This window comes from Cryptotermes secundus, unplaced genomic scaffold (assembly GCF_002891405.2).
Source record: "Cryptotermes secundus unplaced genomic scaffold, Csec_1.0 scaffold931, whole genome shotgun sequence".
Taxonomy (NCBI): Eukaryota; Metazoa; Arthropoda; class Insecta; order Blattodea; family Kalotermitidae; genus Cryptotermes; species Cryptotermes secundus.
The window spans coordinates 716603-736723 of record NW_019732382.1 but is presented as its reverse complement, the minus strand read 5'-3'; the positions used below and the strand labels follow the sequence as shown (position 1 = coordinate 736723).

The 20121-nt window shown below is 37.6% G+C and overlaps 1 protein-coding gene across 1 annotated transcript; it reads right to left on the bottom strand.

The window, feature by feature from the left end:
* Window positions 1–931: 931 nt before the first annotated feature.
* Window positions 932–17342, bottom strand: LOC111867650 (gastrula zinc finger protein xFG20-1). Its single transcript, XM_023857669.2, has 4 exons — window positions 16762–17342; window positions 16123–16296; window positions 3872–4989; window positions 932–2775 (listed from the first exon to the last, which is right to left on the bottom strand). Exons 1-4 carry the CDS (start codon window positions 16903–16905, stop codon window positions 1809–1811), a joined length of 2403 nt encoding a protein of 800 aa, XP_023713437.1. The 5' UTR covers window positions 16906–17342; the 3' UTR covers window positions 932–1808.
* Window positions 17343–20121: the final 2779 nt, after the last annotated feature.

Below are 20121 nucleotides of genomic sequence, written 5' to 3'. Positions count from 1 at the left end.
TGCCCTTGTTTACTACAAGATAATATTTGATTGCTGGGATATTACCACTTTTGAACAAGCAAACTATACATGGAACCAACCACAAATATGAAAAAATCACAGCTGCTCATAAAACTAAATCACATCCAGCCTGCATTAAAAAAATATAAACAGAACATGAATTTCAGTAACTGTCACAAAAATTACAACATATACTTACAAAGAGAATACTATTTGATTAATTAAATTTCATTGTATAAAACATCCCTTCATTTTTCATGAATTTATGTATTCATATTTTCGTAATAGTCTAAATCTGTATTCATAAGATTCCTCAGCCCACAATTCAGTAATCCTTACCTGAACCTAGAAAATTATTGTGATTGCTTAGTGTGTTGATATGTTTTATATGATAAAATCAATCTAACATCTTCAATAAATCTAGAACACTGATACATAGCATGCATGGAGGAACAAGGAACTAAAACGAAAACGTGATAAGACCAGTTGATGGACCAAGCTGGAGTATATTATTAAAATAATCTTACAAAAGCGAGCTTCAGGATAAGACTAATGGGAACATTTCTAATGAAGCTCAGGGTCCTTGGCATGGAAATGGGGTCGGAGGAATAAGTTAAATAACAGTAATGTATAAATTCTTAAGGTCAGGATTGTAAGAAATCACTTGATCGTGTAAAAGTAAAAGTAAGTACAGGTATCCCTGTAACAGGCCATGATGGCCAATAAGGTTGTGAGATGTTGAGGTTCTCACATTTTCTAGACAACTGGCTCATAGATGGCGGCAAGGTTATCAGCCCTACGTGCTGGCCGCCCTTTACCCCCAGGAATATTCCTGGTACTCATTTCTGTTAGAGGCTGAGACAACCCCAGGGCCATCGTGTGGCTGCGAGGATTGGGTCAATTGAAATAAATTCAATGACCTCATCGGAACTTGAACCTGTGACCTTCCAGCAAGTAGCATAGTGCCTCAACCAACTACGCTACTGTGTGCCCCCATCAGTTGATCATGAAGTGTCTATAAAGAATACTGTCTTCCATGAGACTGTCTTTTAGGAAGTGATATCATGTAGCCTGGTAGATTATTACTGATATTTTGGTGGAATATGTTGCATCCATCTTAAGGATAGAAGAGAGCACTACAAATCTCACAAAGTTTCCATAAACTGGGAACTAAAAGAATAATGGAAACTCTGTGTGGTATAATATATCCTCAGTAAGGTATAATATGAAATTAAGTCAGGTTTACAATTCTGTTGTACAATCTAAGATAAACACATTTGCTGAAGATGACTGTATGAATATGTGCTTTACAACTGTGAAGTTCTCTGGGTCTAAACATCACACTGCAACAGATGGAGCTAGGTTGTCAGCCTCATGCTGTGGATACTCCACTCCCAGGGAAATACAGAAAAAGGTGGGAAGAGTCCCAGGACTAATCTGGATGTTGCAGCAAGGATAAAAGTTCCTGTTCTAGGCAGGAATAAACCCCTGATCAATCAGCCCATAACCAGCAACTTTACTAACTGAATGTGTGGATAAATGCAACCAACCAGACTGACAGGTCCATCTTCCAAAAACCACTTCACATTCCAAAGTACAGCATGTTTTCAGAGTTATAGCTGAAAGCTGTTACAGTATGGAGTACATAAACAGAACATGAACAAGATCACTCTAAACGCATAATGAAAAATGCAAAGTATGAGACAACTTTTAGGTATTGCAAAAAAAAACCCCTTTTAAGACCAAGACTTATTTTGTAAGCAGAAGAGATACATACTCCTTATTGAAACTAATACTCTAATGGTATCTCAGAGGGTGGCCTCAACTCCTGGAGCTACCTCCTGCAGCACTGATGATTCAAGGTCAGAAGGATGAGTTTTCACGCCAACAGCAGAATCAACAACATGACATTTTGCATGGCTCAACAGATTACCTCGTTTGCTGAAAACTTTGCCACACTGAACACAACCAAAAGTACCTTCTTCTGCATGGGTCTTTTTGTGTGTAGTGAGATACCAATGGAAGTGGAAACTTTTTCCACATATATCACATGAGAATGGTTTGTGTTCGTTGTGTGATTTGAGGTGTTTTTGGAGCATGGCTTTGTCACCATAACTCTTTCCACAGATTCCACAAACATGAGGACGATCACCTGAGTGAGAACGCCGATGTTTAGCAAGATCGGCTCGACGAGCAAACTCACGCCCACATTCACTACATGGAAAACGTTCACCAGCATGTACCTTTAGGTGAATGTTTAGGTTTGTTTTCCATTTGAATGATTTACCACACACGTCACAAGTATAAGGAGCCTCCTGTGAATGAACCCGTCGATGGTCTGAAAGATGTGAGCGCACACGGAACCTCCGTCCGCAGGTACCACACACAAAAGGGCGTTCACCTGAATGTGTACGTGTATGTGACTCCAGGTTGCGTTTGTCCCCAAAAGCTTTACCACATGTGGTGCATGGATATGGGCGTTCACCAGTATGTGTTCGCCTATGCCTTTCCAATTTTCCACGAACACTAAAAGCTTTGTTACAGAACTCACATGAGAACAGCCCTGCATGAATGCGTTGGTGTAGTGTTAAATCCCAACGAAGCACAAAGCTTTTGCCACATTGTTCACAGCTATGTGGACGTACCTGAGTGTGCACACCCATGTGGGCATTTAAGTTAGTGCGACGCATGAATGACTTGCCACACTCTGTGCATGGGAATGGTTTCTCTGGACGGGAAGGACTAATGTCTCCCTCTCCAACTGTTCCCTTGTACCTGTGAAACACAATATAACGTTCAGGACTTCCAGAATTTTGTTATGTAACCTATTATCATCTACCTTGTACTAATTTTCAAAAACATTCTTAGATGCCAGTATGTGTATGCTTGATGCACATGCTTAATATTGCTTCTGGAGTGAAAAATGAACAGAATGATCTTATTCTTGACAAGGATTTTGTTTCTATAACTTCAGGTATATATTCTTTCTTTTTATCTATACTTATGACACCAGCAGCAGTACTAGAATTAGGCTGATGATTTACAAACTGATCAAAATGAGGAAGATAATGGCCACAACCCACAGAAATATATTACATCATCATCCTGGAAAAGGACAGGAATACCATACAAATTCAGAATAACTTGCTTCTAGGATGGGGATTATAATATACTATCAACTATTCATGTGTAGAATATTCAGTATGAGTATAATTACTGTGTTTCTGGGCATTACCCACCATCCTATTTTTTTATTTAAAACACAACTTTTCAGAAACTGGATTCTGTCTGTCTTCAAATGAAACCTACGCAGTTGAATCCAATTGAGAGCACCAGTCCCTATCCATTGGGCCCAACTAAGTAGGCTTCACCTGAAGATGGAGACAGAATCCAGTCTCCAAAATGGTTTGTATTTTACATAAAAAACAGGAAAATGGATAATCTCCAGAAACACAACATGCCATTATCATAAACTTTTAGATCTGAAGATTACTAGCATATGTGTCTGTTCTTACTTTCTTTGCTTACAATACTTACTGATGTCACTGAAAAATCAGAGAAGTCTACATTGGATTGTAAATGGTCTTTGCTTATATTAATGGTTTCCTTCTCTTCTATTAGCTCAGGTATGAGTGCATATTATGTAGCAATTATAACTGAATCCATTAGAGAAATGTCAAAAGTATGCAATCAATTTTCAGATCAGTAAGAACCAAGGGGATTGAGATTGTAATGAAAGAGTTTCTTCACATCTTTTCTCATTCCCTTCATTAAATGTTGGTATATCATATTTAAAAAAACGACATCTTTCCAACGCAACAACGATAAACAAAGAAAAGCGACTACAATTATGCATACTTTAAAGACTTACTTATCAGTGTCAATCAGTATAGTTGTCTGTTGAGGTATGGTGGATTCCAGTGACAGAACTTCGTGTGATTCAGATGGGAAGCCAAGTGATGCATTCTTGGTGCTTGTATCTGGCAGAATCTCTGTTACATCATCAAGTACTTGAGAAGACTTGGTCACTAATGTGCTGGGTTGAAGTTCTGCCGTATAAGCTAATGTTGGAGTCTTGCTGGTTGCATCTGGTGGTGTCTGTTCTGAACTGTATGTCAAGAGGTGTGCTTTGGCACCATTGCTTATACTGTGTTCAGCTGCATAAGTAAGGAGAGTTTTACCAGTCAATGCAGAAGGTTCATCAGCTGTATATGACAGCATATGACCCTTTGTTAAGGCTACAGGTTGTAATTCTCCTGTAAAGTTTATATTTTCTGCCTTTGCAAGAGACATAGGATGTTGATTTGCTGTATAAACAAGCGCATGGGTCTTTTCAGATGACTCTGAATTTGGTTCTGCAGTGTAAGTAATTGTCTGTGGTTTATTTATATTGTCTGTAGTATACGAAAATGTCTGGATCTTTGACACATTAATAGGCTGTGTTTCAGTAGTGTATGCAATAGTTTGGGTTTTTGCAGCAGTAATAGGTTGTGTGTCTGTCGTGTAGGTTAGTGTGTAAGCTTTGGTAGAAGAAACAGACTGTGGCTCTATAGTGTACGAAAGAGTATGAGTTTTAGATGTTGAGACTGTTGGTACCTCATTTGTGTAAGTGACTGTGTGTACTTTATTTGCTTCAGTTGTGAATGACTGAGTTTGTGCTTTGGATATAATACTTTCATGAGGTTCCACTGAATATGTAATTGGTGGAGCCTTTGACTGCTGTGGCTCTGTCACATCTTTGTACTTCAATTCTACCATAAGCAAGATATCCTGACATTCTTCTCGAGGATGCTGTCCCACAGTCTCAGCATCAACTTTGCTCAGTACAATTACACTTCCATCATGCTGTACAGTCAATGTGTTTCCTGCATTTTGATCAGCTTTCTCAATATCTTCAGGCCATACACGGGTTGGTCGAGGACCCAATAATGGCACGACTCCCAGTCCTGTGTCATGTACTGTCCCATTCTTCTGGGGATCCACTTCATTCTGTAATGTAACATTCCACTGACACGCATATAACATATTTACAAAATAACTAATTGCTCCAGTAACAACAGTTTTATATGTTGGCTGTAAACTATATACTATAGTTACACTTAGTAATAAATGATGGATATATGTTCTAAAAATGGTAGAAATGGAAGACAAAATCATGAAAAGAAACATAACTAACTTAAACATTTACTGTGATTCACTGTGATATTTTTTCATGAATAATAAGTACCTAACTGAATATAGTAGTATATTATGGATGAACTTATTTTAAATCGTAAAAGATGGAAAAACTTGTTCCTTCTTTAAAAGTTCTAACCCAAATAAATTAATAACATACATTTCACATAAAACTTAATTATCTTTGTGCAAATACTGCAGTACAGATCCTCAATATTGAAAATTTTCCAAATATACCCTCAAACATCCATGTCATCTCCATATCTGTCATTCTCAGCATGCAATGATGAAAGTTGCTCAGAAAATTTGTGAAGACATTCACCATTATTCAGACTTAATGTACCTAGTATTCTAAAAACCAGTTTATATTTTCTAAAATACCAGATAATGGACAAAGTCCAAAAACCCAGTAATTATGAATATTATACAACACTGTCAGAACCCTTCTGAATCTACTGGATGGAGTGGTTCACTAATGTCATAAAACTTGCAGGAGAATCTACATTTAGAACGTATATTATTTTATTTCTTCAGCAATAACCCAAAAGAACTTTCTTTTTCTCTCAGTGTTCTATTATTATACCAGATTTAAACTACAAACAACAAAAAATGGTCACAGTGCCTCCCATTTCTACAGAGGAACAACAACTGACACCATTCCAAATTTATTTTGCATTCTACAAATCCATGTTTGGAAAGACTGTTGGATACAGTATAAGTCATATATCTTATGATAAATGTGGAATTAATTATAAATTCCAAGTGCTGTTTCTACAAATAGTAAAGATAAAGAATACAAAAACTGTGACATTAATGACCAACTTATAAATAAACTGAATAATTACACTGAACACTTAGACTATTGGTAGCAGACTGTGTAAGCATCTCCCAATGTCATTATACTAAGTACAACAACTAAGAAGTTGGTAAGTAATCATCAATAAACACATAAGAATTAATTATAAACACAAAGGATTTACAAATTTATGAGTTCACAATATGATTAAGAGTAGTTAAAAACTAAGCATAGAGAATGTAAGAACACAATGAGTATGAAAAAATATGTTAAAAATTAAATATCTTTAATTACAGAATTAATTATAAATTTCTAATCATAATTTATAAATTAAAGTACAAAAATCAGAAATGTAATGTTAACAGTTAGCAACAGATCAACTGAAGAACATCTTATGAACTCCACACCACATTATAAAATAACATAAACGTATAAAACCAAAGCTTTGCAAAATATTGTATCAGGTTGACCTTCCTACCAAGTTCGTGGAAATCAATCAAAAAATAGTTCAGATTTCCCTTCTGAAAACCAGCTCAGGAACCAAAGTATGCTAGGAAATAACTCCAACTGTCATTAAAACACATGTGACAAAATGTGAACTTTCCCATTTTGGGTACAGTAAGTGTAAATATCTTACAAACAACAGTTTTTGCTTCTAACATTAGAAACAAGTCTGTAATGATGCACTTCTTTTCATTGCAACTGGAACAATAACAACTTACTCTCATTTATTCTACCCTTCTGCCTCCTTACAGAACTGGCTACAGAATGAACCAAAATTTTTAAGATCACTGTTCATTTCACATGTTTCCACTGAAGTTTAAACTTCAGCTTTAATAAATATGAGCATTAGTTTCAACACATCATTCTGTTACACACCATCACCAAAAACAATTAAATATGGCTTTAAATTTGCACTATACCTTCAAATCCAATGATATTATGATGCATTTTGTTACAAAAGAAACTTTTTATTTACAGCATTAAAATATTTCACACTAGAAAGTTCACACCAGTGGCCAAAAATAAGACTTCCTGGTCGCCAGTGGTGATCAAAAACGTTTGACAGGTAACTAATTTCTGACTCAGCAACTGGGAGTAGGCTTTCGGAATTCTGTAAGTTTCACTTGTTCACCAGCAGCACAGAGGAAGTGGCAAACCACAGAAAAACAAGTTGCAATCAACTTAATTAGGATATCTTAACAACTAATTTCTTTTAAGTTTGAAATTTTGCCATTACCACATGCCTGTCTTGTACAGGGAGATCGAAAAGACACGCACATCAAACTAAAAGTTGTTATAAATTGTATTGCAGTTAATATAATTATATCTCCTACAACTAGATGGTACTGTAGGAGGACTAACAACGATTAGAAATGCCATCTGTCGTGTATCAGTCATACAACGTCTGCAGTATAGCTTTATTTATTGCGTGACAGACATGTCATTTTCCCAAGAACGAGTTTTCATTGTGGAACAATATTTCGCCAGTCGTTTCTCACTGATGAAGCATGGTTTCACCTTAGTGGCTACATGAACAGTCAAAACAATAGGATTTGGTCATCGGGGAATCCACATGGTCAGAAAATTGGAGTGTGGTGTGCTGTATCACGTTGTCAAATAGTGGGCCCAATTTTTTTTTTAAACAACAGTGAACAGTACAGTGTACCAAGACATCATTACACAGTTTATTGCGATTCTTGAAGATGATGAACGTGAGTGTTGGTTGCATCAAGATGGTGCCACATGTCACACACCTAATGAAACCAAGCAGTTCTTGTGTGAGTTTTTTGGTGACTGTCTCATTTTGAAAGGATTGTGGCCCCAGCGTTCGCCCGATTTGTCACCCGCAGATTTTTTCCTTTGGGGGTAGCTCAAAGGAATTGTCTACAAAAACAATCTGCATACACTGGATGACCTCAAGAGGAACATTATGATGGCAATTAACAGCATCAGTTTACAGGTGCTCCACAAAGTGGCCTCAAACATGGTAAAAAGAGCTCGTGCATGCATTGCTGAACAGGGAAGCCATTTCAAGCATATGTTGTAAAGACATGATTTGATTACAAAGACAAAACAACTCCATCAAGTGTGACTACTGAAGTTTTTACTACTTAAAAACTTAACACCCTTACATGTTTCAGTCCCTACAGACCATCATCAGAGGGACATCGATACTTTTTTAGAAACTACTATCACAATGGGTGTTTTGAGTGTTAAAATACATATACATATAATATTTGTAATGCATAATATATACAAAATCCAACTTTTCCACAACTACAGCAGCTTTCTTGGTATATTAAATTTTTTTTAAAAGTTTGTTATTTAAGTTAAAATTTATAAACCATGTAGATTCATGTCCCTTCTCCTATCGTCTTTATTGATGGGGGTGATCTCGTTCTGCCTGTCTATCTTGAGGAGATTCTTGGTATCATCCTGTGTTGTTCATGGTGTGCTGTGTTGTTTTTACTGTCTTTATAATTTGTTAGTGTGACGGACCAGAATGAAACAAATCAAATACATGATTTGATTTTGCATTTCTAAGATGTAAGGTTATAAATATTAACAGTAAGTGCTGTATGTCTTGTAGTTTGTGCATTAAACCAGCAAATAAGATTGCTTTGTGTGATGTGCACGACTTTTCAATCTCCCTGTATGTTTATGACAAACGGTACAACAGGAAGGAATGAATCTTGCATGCCAAGTGGATGCAAGAACCACAGCAAGACATCACAAAATACTGATACATCTATTTCTGATGACCAAAGTATGTCTACGTATTGGATTTTCAAACATTTTTCAAGCCATGTTTCATATCATTCAGCATAAAAAATATGACAACTGAATGATCAGGAATTATACTGCAGTCCCCTCTGTCCTGCCAGCTGTAAAAGACTTCTGATATCATCTTCCTTTCCAAGTATTCCTATTAGGTCTTCATGGCTTTTGGCGATGATATCTTCCACAAGAAAGATTAATATATACTTCAAGGATCATACAGGAAATGCCAGGTCCAGGTTCCACCACCTATGACAATCTTTCAGAACAAGTCTCGACCACCTGCTGCAATGATGATCTAACCACTGATCCTCATTCAGTCACTTAATTGTTCTTGCATCAGCATGCTACTATGAGGGTAAGTCAGTAAGTAAGTTACAAATGGATACAGAACTTAAACATATAAGAGTACTGATGTGAAAAATGCTTTTATTTCTCAACATAATCTCCCTGCCCCCCTCGTTGGTTGCCTTATCGTGGTGAGGGGGTTTGAGTATGCTAAGGACCCTGAGAGCTATACCAGCGGCAGCGTAGCTACTGGCAGGGCCTCCCTTGCTGGACAGGTCAAAGGGTAGGCATCAGACGAAGAGAGACACCAAAAACTGATGCCGGAAGCAGCGTCATCAGTAGCGACTTGAAGCACAGAACAAATGATGCTCGAGATGGTTCAAGTTCGTATAGCAACAGGCGTGACCAGAGTGGTTTGAACGGCTGCTGTACTGCGATGTGGAAAGCAAATGGAAAAACTACCACATTATCACTTTTCCTGGATAGTCTCTTTCCAAAAACAGAAGATCGCATTAAGTGGAGGAACTGTTTTGGAAGAGATTGTGGACCTGTCGTCTGACAGATTACTGATGAATGAATGAATGAATCTCCCTGTACATTGAGGCACCTGTCCCATTATTTCACAAGCCCCTGAAAACCAGGAGCATAAAATTCTTTAGACTGCTGACTTCCCTTTCTACAGCTTAATCGTCACGAAAATGTTCAGCCAAAAGATGATGTTTAAGAGGGCCAAACAAATGGAAGTCACTTGGAGCAAGGTCAGGGCTATATGGAGGATGCTCGAGGATTTCCCACTTGAAATCTCGCAGTGTCTCATTTGTCTTGTTGGCAGTATGGGGACATGCACTGTCATGCAAAAGCAACATGCCTTTGGTGAGGAGTCCTGGTCGCTTCCGTTCAATGGCCTTATGAAGTTTCCTGAAGATGTTACAGTAGGAGTCGGCATTTATGGTTTGTCCTTGAGGCTGTAACGCAGTGAGCAGTATGACTTCGTGATCCCAGAAGACTGTGAGCATCATTTTTCTTGAGGATGGTGTCACCTTAAACTTTTTTTGCCAGGCAACACAGGATGTTTCCACTGCACTGACACAAGCTTTGTCTTGGGCTGGTAATAGTGAACCAAAGACTCATCACCTGTGACAATTCAGGCTAGTATATCATGTCCTTCATCGTGGTAGCGATTGAGATGCTGTAATGCCAGACCCATTCTTTGCATTTTGTGTTGTGGGGTCAGCATGCGCAGCACCAGTGAAAACCTAACCTGTCATGCATTATGAGGTAGGCCATGCCATGTGAACAACCTATAGCAGTGTCTATAGTTACCCTTCTGTCTGCTTGGATTAAGTCTTCAACCCGTTGCACATTCTCCTCTGTGGCAATCTCTGCTGGCTGGCTGACACAGTGTTCGTCTTTGATACGTGTCTGCACTTCAGAGAACTTGTGCACGCAATTGTAAACAGCTTGATGTGACAGGCACTTCTCACTGTAGATGGGAAACATTTCTTTATGAATATTCCTTGATTCCATACCTTTTGCCCACAAAAATTGCACAACGGAGCACTGCTCGAGGGTTGTACACTCATTCACAAGCACTGCCATCTTGCAACTGCTGTTTCACTTTTGTAACCATCGAGTGTCTGGTGTTGAATGTCATCAATTGCCACTGGACTAATGCTGCCATCTGGTGGTGATAGCCTCAAGTGCCTCATTCAAACATGTAGCACCCCACACCAATTTGTAACTTATTTATTGACTCACCTATATATATATTGGCAGACATCATGCATCTTTAGGTCCTTAATAAAATTTCACCTTTCTCTGCAGTCATCTCTACTGTTTAGCACCAGGAGAGCCAAGTTTAGCATAGCAATGTGCTACGACCCTCACGGCCAGGGTTTGATTTCCAGCAGGGGCAAGACATTCTCCACAGCCTCCAGCCTGGCTCTCAGGCTCACTCAGCCTCTACATCATCATGACATAGTGTTTAATTAATCAGTACAGGGATTTTACTTCATTACTTTTATATCTGTACTTTCAAACAACCAGAACATGCTACCTCCTGCAGCTATCTCACATTTTTCTCATTCCATAGCGTTGCAGGCCATCCACTGCATGGATCACGCTCCAAAACTTCATATATAGAACCTGTGATGTCACTCAAATGTCTTTGATCAGAACACTGCTCACTAAACTCTGACCAAAGCACCTGCAGTGTTTCAATTTCCAAACTCCCCAGTCACTGGCAAGATGTTATGCTAGCCTCCTGCTTGAGGGGATCCATTTCCCCAGTTCAAAGCTGTCCACACAATGTACTCATCTCTGGGATCTATCATGCTTGCTAACCTAACAGAAACTGAACAACACTACTGTGAGACTCCAGCTCACACATCACAGCATTGCTATATCTGTTCCTGTGCCAATATTTTTGGAAGCTTCCACATATTAAGAAATACATATAAAATTATTTTTAAAGTTCTCCAAGTTTTATTTTCCCCATAGGTATGGCAGAATCCCTATTTAAGGTTTCTCAGTCTAAAAGAGCATTCTGAAGAGAAATTGTAGAGAAAAATGAATCACACATTTTATGTTCAGCACACTTTTTCCTTACAGCTATGGTTTTTGTGATCATTGAAAAAACTGGATATATTTCTAATTTTCCATGAAGCATCTTGGATTATCCATGTTTTTCAGTAATTATTTTCATGATTTTCCTCCTTCAATAGCTTGTGTAATTGGGAGTGTATTGTATATATTTATATATCAAAACTGTAATGCACTGAAATCATTTCTGTCCAACATATTATTTGAGTATCAATGTTTGGGTTAGATGCTGTAATTTAGAGAGGCAGGCTCCTTTTCTTTCCAGTTTCTTTAAACTATTTTGTAATTATGCCAACAATAAGTGCAAGAGGCTACTACAACCAGGATCACGCACAATTGTTAAATTGTTAAATCTATAAGAGGTAAAAAGTCATGGAATAAATCGTTTGAGTCAGTTTATATAAATGGTACTTTAACTGATAATCAACAGCATATAGCTGATTCCTTTCAAACTACTTTCTATTAACAGCAGACAATATAATTTCCAATATCAATAACAATGAGGAATTAGAAGATAAACAGGGTGGGGCATATAAACCTATCTGATTTCAAAAATGCGTGGAATAGAAATAAAGAAAGATGCAGGCAAAATTATTTTATTATTTGAAAGGACATAGAATACAGTTTTATTTTAACTGGGTTTAAAAATAGTATCTTCCAAATGGTCACCTCCGTTTTCCATACACCGACAGAGCCTGTTTCGGAAGTTTTCCATGACTCTATGAGTCATACTCCGTGGAATAGCGTTGATTTCTTCGGTGATGGCAGCCTTCAGTTCATCGATAGTTTGGGGACGATGCGTGTACACCTTTGCCTTGAGGTAGCCCCACAGAAAAAAATTTCATGGTGTTAGATCAGGCGGTCTGGGGGGCCACCCGATGTCACCCCGCAAAGAGACAAGATGACCAGGAAACATTTGTCTTAGAATCTCCATTGAACGACGCGAGGTGTGGGCCATAGCACCATCTTGTTAGAACGAGATATCTTCCAGGTCATGATCTTGCAATAATTCATCCAATTTTGGTAAAAGAAAATTTTCAAGCATGTAACAATATTGAGCAGAAGTCACTGTAACTACTTCACCATCTTCTTCGAAGAAGTAGGGACCCCAGACACCACACTCGGAAACAGTGCACCACACCGTCACTCAAGAGCTGTGGAGTGGTCGTTGGTGAAGGTTCAAAGGGTTATTCTCAGCCCAGTAGTGGAAATTTTGTTTACTTACAGTCCCGGACAGGTGAAAATGGGCCTCGTCACTACAGATGAAAACAGCTGTGGAAGGGATACTCTGCAGAATGTCGCACAAATTTCGTGTTTCAAAGTGTCTTTCATTTAACTCTTGCACTATGTGCATCTTGTATGGGTGCATTTTGAGGTCTCTATGAAGGATTCTTCTAACACTACGGGCAGATAATCCAAGTGCAGCGACATGCTTCATGCAGAACACTTGGGGGATTGCAAAATTGAAGCCCGCACTCTAGCCACATTCGCCGCCAAAGTTGAAGTCCTGGTCCAGCCTGCAGAAGATTTCGCTCTAAAATTTGATGCCAAATTTCTAATTGTTGGTCCAGTGGGAATGGGATCACGCCGACCGAGAGCAAAGTGAGTGCGAAAGGCTTGCTGGGTTTTGATCTCAGAACCACCATTTTTAATAAACTCTTCCAGCACGAACGCATGATGTTCTCCTGACCATGCCATTCTGTGTACTGAAAACTGCACGCTATAACGCGTCTAACAATACCATCCCCACCACTCTAGCCCCTCCCTAGCCTCAGCAATGACCTTGTGAAATCGGAAAGGTTAATATGCCCCACCCTGTAATTGTATTGATTATCTATACAGAGTTTTCAGTAACCCCTTTCCAAATATAATATTCGATAATACAACGACTACAGAAATTAAAAAAAATATATTAAATCCCTTAAGTCCAAAAATTCATTTGGATATGATGAAATTTCAGTAAAAATTCTTAAAATAAGTTCTCCATTTATCATCACTCCTTTGAATTATATTTGTAATAGGTCAATTTTATCTGCTTCATTCCCTACGTGAGTAAAATATTCTGTGGTTAAGCCATTATTTAAAAAAGGCGACAATTAAGATATAAAAAATTACAGGCCTATATCATTACTAACTTCCTTTTCTAAAATTTTTGAAAGATGATATATATGACTTTCTAAACATGTAATAAATAATGCTATATTATCTAGTGAACAGTTTGGGTTTAGAAGCAATTCCTCAACAGGAAAGGCAACGTTTACACTTCTAAATGATATTTTACAGGTCTTAAATAATAAGGAACTTGTGGGAGGTATTTTTTGTGACCTCGAGAAAGCTTTTGATTGCGTTACTCAAGACTTGTTAATGGAGAAACTGAAATTCTACGGAATTGTAGGCAATGCATATGCTCTAATCAAATCATATCTCAGTGATAGGTATCAACGAGTCCTCATTGATGATAAATTAACACATTCTTATACTTCTTCAGAATGGGGGAAGATTAAACAGGGATCTATACTTGGACCAATGCTTTTTCTTTTGTACATAAATGATCTACCTAAAGTAGTTAATTATAACTCTAAGCCAGTCATGTTTGCTGATGATACCAGCATTATTGTTAGTAATCCTAATTTAGTAAATTTTAAGAAGGGTATTATTACCTCTTTCAGACAGAGGAATGAATGGTTTAATATCAATTTGCNTACAGGCCTATATCATTACTAACTTCCTTTTCTAAAATTTTTGAAAGATGATATATATGACTTTCTAAACATGTAATAAATAATGCTATATTATCTAGTTAACAGTTTGGGTTTAGAAGCAATTCCTCAACAGGAAAGGCAACGTTTACACTTCTAAATGATATTTTACAGGTCTTAAATAATAAGGAACTTGTGGGAGGTATTTTTTGTGACCTCGAGAAAGCTTTTGATTGCGTTACTCAAGACTTGTTAATGGAGAAACTGAAATTCTACGGAATTGTAGGCAATGCATATGCTCTAATCAAATCATATCTCAGTGATAGGTATCAACGAGTCCTCATTGATGATAAATTAACACATTCTTATACTTCTTCAGAATGGGGGAAGATTAAACAGGGATCTATACTTGGACCAATGCTTTTTCTTTTGTACATAAATGATCTACCTAAAGTAGTTAATTATAACTCTAAGCCAGTCATGTTTGCTGATGATACCAGCATTATTGTTAGTAATCCTAATTTAGTAAATTTTAAGAAGGGTATTATTACCTCTTTCAGACAGAGGAATGAATGGTTTAATATCAATTTGCTGTCATTAAATTATAACAAAACTCAGTATATACAATTTAGAACCACTAATAGCCAAACAATTCAATTAGATATCAGTTATAATAATAAATATATTATTAACAATACAAGTACTCGGTTTTTAGGTCTTACTGTTGTTAGCTCCTTGTCATGGAAGCATCATATTGATGGACTTATGGTTAAATTAAGCAAAGCATGTTATGCTATTAGATCTTTAAGACCCTTTGTGTCCCATGAATCACCAAGGATGATTTACTATTCTTATTTTCATGCAGTTATATCATATGGTATAATCTTCTGGGGGAATTCACCTTATAGTACCAATATATTTAAACTACAAAAAAAGGCCATAAGAATTATTACAAATTCCAGAAATATGGATTCCTGTAGGGAGTTGTTTAAGAAACTAGATATATTACCGTTTTATTCTCAGTACATATTTTCATTACTAATTTTTGTAATTGATAATATCTCCTTATTTAAAACAAATTCAGAGTTATATGATATCAACACCGGGGGTAAAAATAATTTTTACCTTTCACAACCAAGGTTGTCTATCTATAAAAATGGTGTTTATTATATGGGTATAAAGGCATTTAATCACTTACCTCCTTGCATAAAAAATTGACTGATGATAAGAATCACTTTAAAAATACTCTAATAGTTACCTTCTATTGAATTCTTTTTATTAACTTAATGTTTTTTTAATAGTAATTAATAATTTTAATGTGAATTTTTAAGATTTTATGTATCATAGGTGATTTATTTTGGCATAAATATGTTATCATCTACCTTTTGGTATGATTTTTTTACAATATTAAATTTAAGATGTTGTTATGATTAATATTAAAGTAGGAAGATAAACAGTTTGGTTTATTGTTTGATCTGACCTATGCTCTTTTCATAGCATGTGTATTTTAGTTACTTGTCTGTGACTGGTTCTATATACGTCAGGCGTATTTGTAGCCTAGATTGGATCGATGGAATTTTACAATAAACTAAACTAAACTAACAATGTGTACAGACTTGACAGTGAGAAACTACAGCATGCAGTTCAAAGAACTCCATAGTGAGGGGTTAGAAAGGACTGTACATCAGCATACAGTACAGCTACAGATACTGCGTTAAAAATCAAGGCTGACATACTTGGAGCATAAATGAATCGATATTATGGAACTGAATTCATACTAACTTGTAGAGATGTTGCTTCAGCCCCAATTCCTTTAAGAACTGCAAACCTGGCCTGCAGTACTGACTCAAACTTGAATTCTGCAGCAAGACATTGCTCAACCAAATCCATGCACACCTCAAGCTTGGAGACACATGTGAAGCATACCTGCTTTGGCTTGCAGTCTTCTTCCCTTACCTAAGCATATAAATATGTAAAACTTACAGTATAAGAAAAACTGTTTCAATAAGTTTCAACCACTGCTTAAAACATAAACAGAGACAAACCTCTAACACCAACATTAAGAAAAATTTAAAGGGATAGTAAGAAAAGCAGTTTGTAGGATCATGCATCATACAGTTTACAATGTTTGTGTCATATGATCAGTCCACGAAACTCGATTATACTGATTTCCATATTATAAAACCCAGCATCAGCCCTCAATGTATTAAACATCCAGCAGCAGGAACACCTCACATTTTTTATAAACATTTAAAAACAAAACGCAACTCTCCCTTAGACTTCCTTGGATAAATATATAACAGAAAATTGAGTATGACAGGAACTATGTTCTATTCTCAACATATTTACACCCACGAAGTGGAGTTAGCAAGCACATGGTTACTACATATACAATAAATGATTTCATACTTGTCAACTTACAACAATAGGTAAACATTTCCTGATTTTTAGATCAATTCTTTCTTTTTCCCCTTCTTTACCAAACATTGGAATGACAACCTCACTAACGCTGGCACACAGCCGACAAACATTTGGTGCAAAACTTATAGTGTTATCGCACCACATAGTTATACCCCGATGCACAACACAACACCCATAACCTATTTAAATAATGTGCAGTGAATCATTACAGTTCAGAAGTTTCCATATTGCATATTTCGCCAATTAAACAAATTGTAAAAACATATTTATAAACGTCTGCTCGACTAAGTTCTGTTCGACATATCGTTATGGTCGCAAACCTACAGTTCGACGAATCGTAAGTGGCAAGATGGGATGTCAGTATCGAAGACAATACAATTTTCAGTGAAATTTGAGGATCTCAAACCGATTGCTATGAATATTACAGTCTTTTGGGATGTGACGCCGTGTAGTCTGGCATCTCATCCTAGATAGTATTTTGGAATATAATTAAGTGATTCCATAACTGGTGCCTTCGTAATCGTTCGTAATTGCTACTGTCTTCGTAGCTAAAACTCAACTTCTCTTGTCACTATCTTCGATGATCTTCGACCATATTCGACTGTCATATGGGTTGAACCGGGTTGAACCAATATAAATCGATTCATAAATTGTTTCTCGATCCTTTACGATCATTGTTGACTGTCAACCCTGTCAACCGTGCCAACCTGTATCAGCAAATAGGTCAAGGTCTCTGGTCAAGTGGTTCGCAAAGGACAGTGTTCGTACTCAAAATAAACATGTTCTATTAAAATTTTTTTCAGCTGGCATCGGAACCGGTATTATGGATTAGGAAGCACATTCGGCACCAAATTAATCTGAATGCGTAAATCATTGGACACATGGACGTATGATCGGCTTGACATGACCTCTACCGTTACGCTTCACAAAAACGCAAAATTCCAAACCATGAATACCTCTTCAGTTCTTTCGCCGTTAAGCGGATTCTCGTATACTTCAAAAGAGAGAAGAGAACAATTTTGCTTAAGCGGCAACGCTTCTGATTGTGTCTGGCAGATGTCAGGTTCGGATTTAATCTTAGAAAATGGCAACCCAAAATTTAACGTAAATTATAAATGTCGAAAATTATGATGTTCTACCATATTTTCGAGACAACTTTACGGTATTTCTGTTAATCCATCACGGCTTTAATGATAACGCAATACTTTGTTAACATTCCTTAAGTACGTGTAATTTGTTCTAGTAGGAAAACGCAGAAGGGAGGTGTTTGAGTTCATGGCGCTAAGGATATTTTTTACAAGAGGGATAGGTAGCAGCTGGAAATATTTTAATCATGAAGAGCTCATAATTTGCACACTTCACCATATGTTACCAGGATGATGAATTCAAGGAGGATGGAATGGGAGAGGCAAGTAGCACAATGTGAGAGACGAGAAATACATGCAGAATGAACTTGAAAGGAAGGGAACGCGTGAGACCTAGTTGCATATAAGAGAATATGAAAACTGATTATAAAGGAATAGGTTTGGGTGGTGTGGTGTAGTGAGGCCTGAATTCATCTGGCTCAGGATAGGGAGCAATTATGGGATTTTGTGTACATGGTGATGGGTCTTCAAATTCCATAATAGGCGAGAAACTTCTTGAAAAGCTGATTGACTGTCAGCTTCTAGAAACTGACTCTACTCTGTGGAGCTAGTTGAGTGCTCTGTTGTCATCACAGTTTCTTTTATGGTCTTCATGAGAATACATTACTTCTTGTTGACAGTAATCCAGTTGGGCTGTGAACTTTTGGGTTCTGACGCCATTTAGTCTGGTATATGTTTATAAATGTTTCGAAGGAACCGGCTGCCTCCACTGCGATGATGGAGGCAGTAGGTTCTTTCAGAACATGATAAGTGGCTAACAGATTGCACTGTGTCACAACCCGGAAGATCACAACCAAAATCTTGACCTTCGTGAAACCCCCAACTCTCGCAGACTACGTTTGCTTCATTTGCTGACGACGTTACACGGTGACGAAGTTCCGACAAGCTGAAAACGAAGAGTAACACTGCTTCATGGTGCATGTTGCCGCCTCAGAGCACTTTAAAACATGAATATGTTATATGGTGTATTGTACAGTATAATAAATTGTATACTTTATTTTGTTATCAAGATTCTGCTTGCCTACTCTTAAAAGTTTAAATTTCTCACCTGTACGCAGTAATTCTGCTTCTCACTGATGTTTAAATTACCCGCGTAGTCTGACTGGTCATTACCAACATTTCGGAGGAAACCACTACCTGATCTTCGAGGTACAAGAATAAATCTCTATAAAAGGCCGCGCCATAACTCAAGCGGTTAGTCGCTGGCTTCCTACCGTGGCGGCCCGGGTTCAAACCCGGGTCTGGTCAAGTGGGGTAGGTTTTCTCTGAGTACTTCGGTTTCTCCTGCTAATCTTCATTCCACCAAAAAAATATTCTCCATCATCATAATCACCCGGGGCAGGTACAATAGGCCAATCAGTGGCCGCCGTGCCGAATGGACCAAACTGGACTCCACCCCCCACTTTGCGAATTAAAAAAAATCCATGACCACAACCGTGAGAAACAAAATCTCACTAATATTTACATTTGTGTGTCTTGAGCTCTTCATATATGTGATTATTCAGATTATGATCTTGTTGATTGTTACACAGTTAATTTAATAGGCAGATACCAATGTTTCCGAGTAACAGTGATACCTCGGTCTTCAGGGCTGAAACGAGCAACTCGAGTAGTAATATTATAAACTTTATTATATTGATCTATTGCCACAACAAACCAAATTATGTTTCTTGCTGACAAAATTAATATAAAAAGAGAATGCTTGAGAAACAAAAATGAAAATTATGTCAAACTTTAGTCTCCAATTGAATAACATTAATTAATTGATTCCTTGCCGGTCACGGTAGCCGAGCGGTCTAAGGCATGCACTGTCTTCGCTCGCTCGGAAGCCGGGATCGTGGGTTCGAATCCCACTCAGAGCATGGATGTTTGTGTGCGTTTTTCCGTGTTTGTCTACAGATAGAGGCCTTGCGACGAGCTGATCACTCGCCCAAGGAGTCCTACCGCATGTGTAAGATCGAGAAAACCCGAAGTGAACGGAGTTCATGGAGGTAGGCCTAGGCCCACTGGGGCTGTAGTGCCAAGGAAAAAAAATTGATTCCTTATTATCAATAGTCTCTTGAAATATCATAATTGAGTAATGATAATACAAAGTAAAAGAAAACTTTGTGAGACACCACGCATATATTCGCATATATTGTAACCGCCCAGTATAACGACGTCACAGCTGACCTCATTGCACGTCGCGCACTGATGCGCTGGTGTGGGACATCGA

Excerpts from the sequence above, each read along its gene's own strand:
- LOC111867650 (XM_023857669.2), bottom strand. The coding sequence starts at position 16,905 with ATGTGGTGCGATAACACTATAAGTTTTGCACCAAATGTTTGTCGGCTG. Across the intron at positions 16,297-16,761 it reads GGAAATGTTTACCTATTGTT|GTAAGGGAAGAAGACTGCAA; the intron begins GTAAGTTGACAA and ends TTATATGCTTAG. Across the intron at positions 4,990-16,122 it reads CTGAAGCAACATCTCTACAA|AATGAAGTGGATCCCCAGAA; the intron begins GTTAGTATGAAT and ends GTTACATTACAG.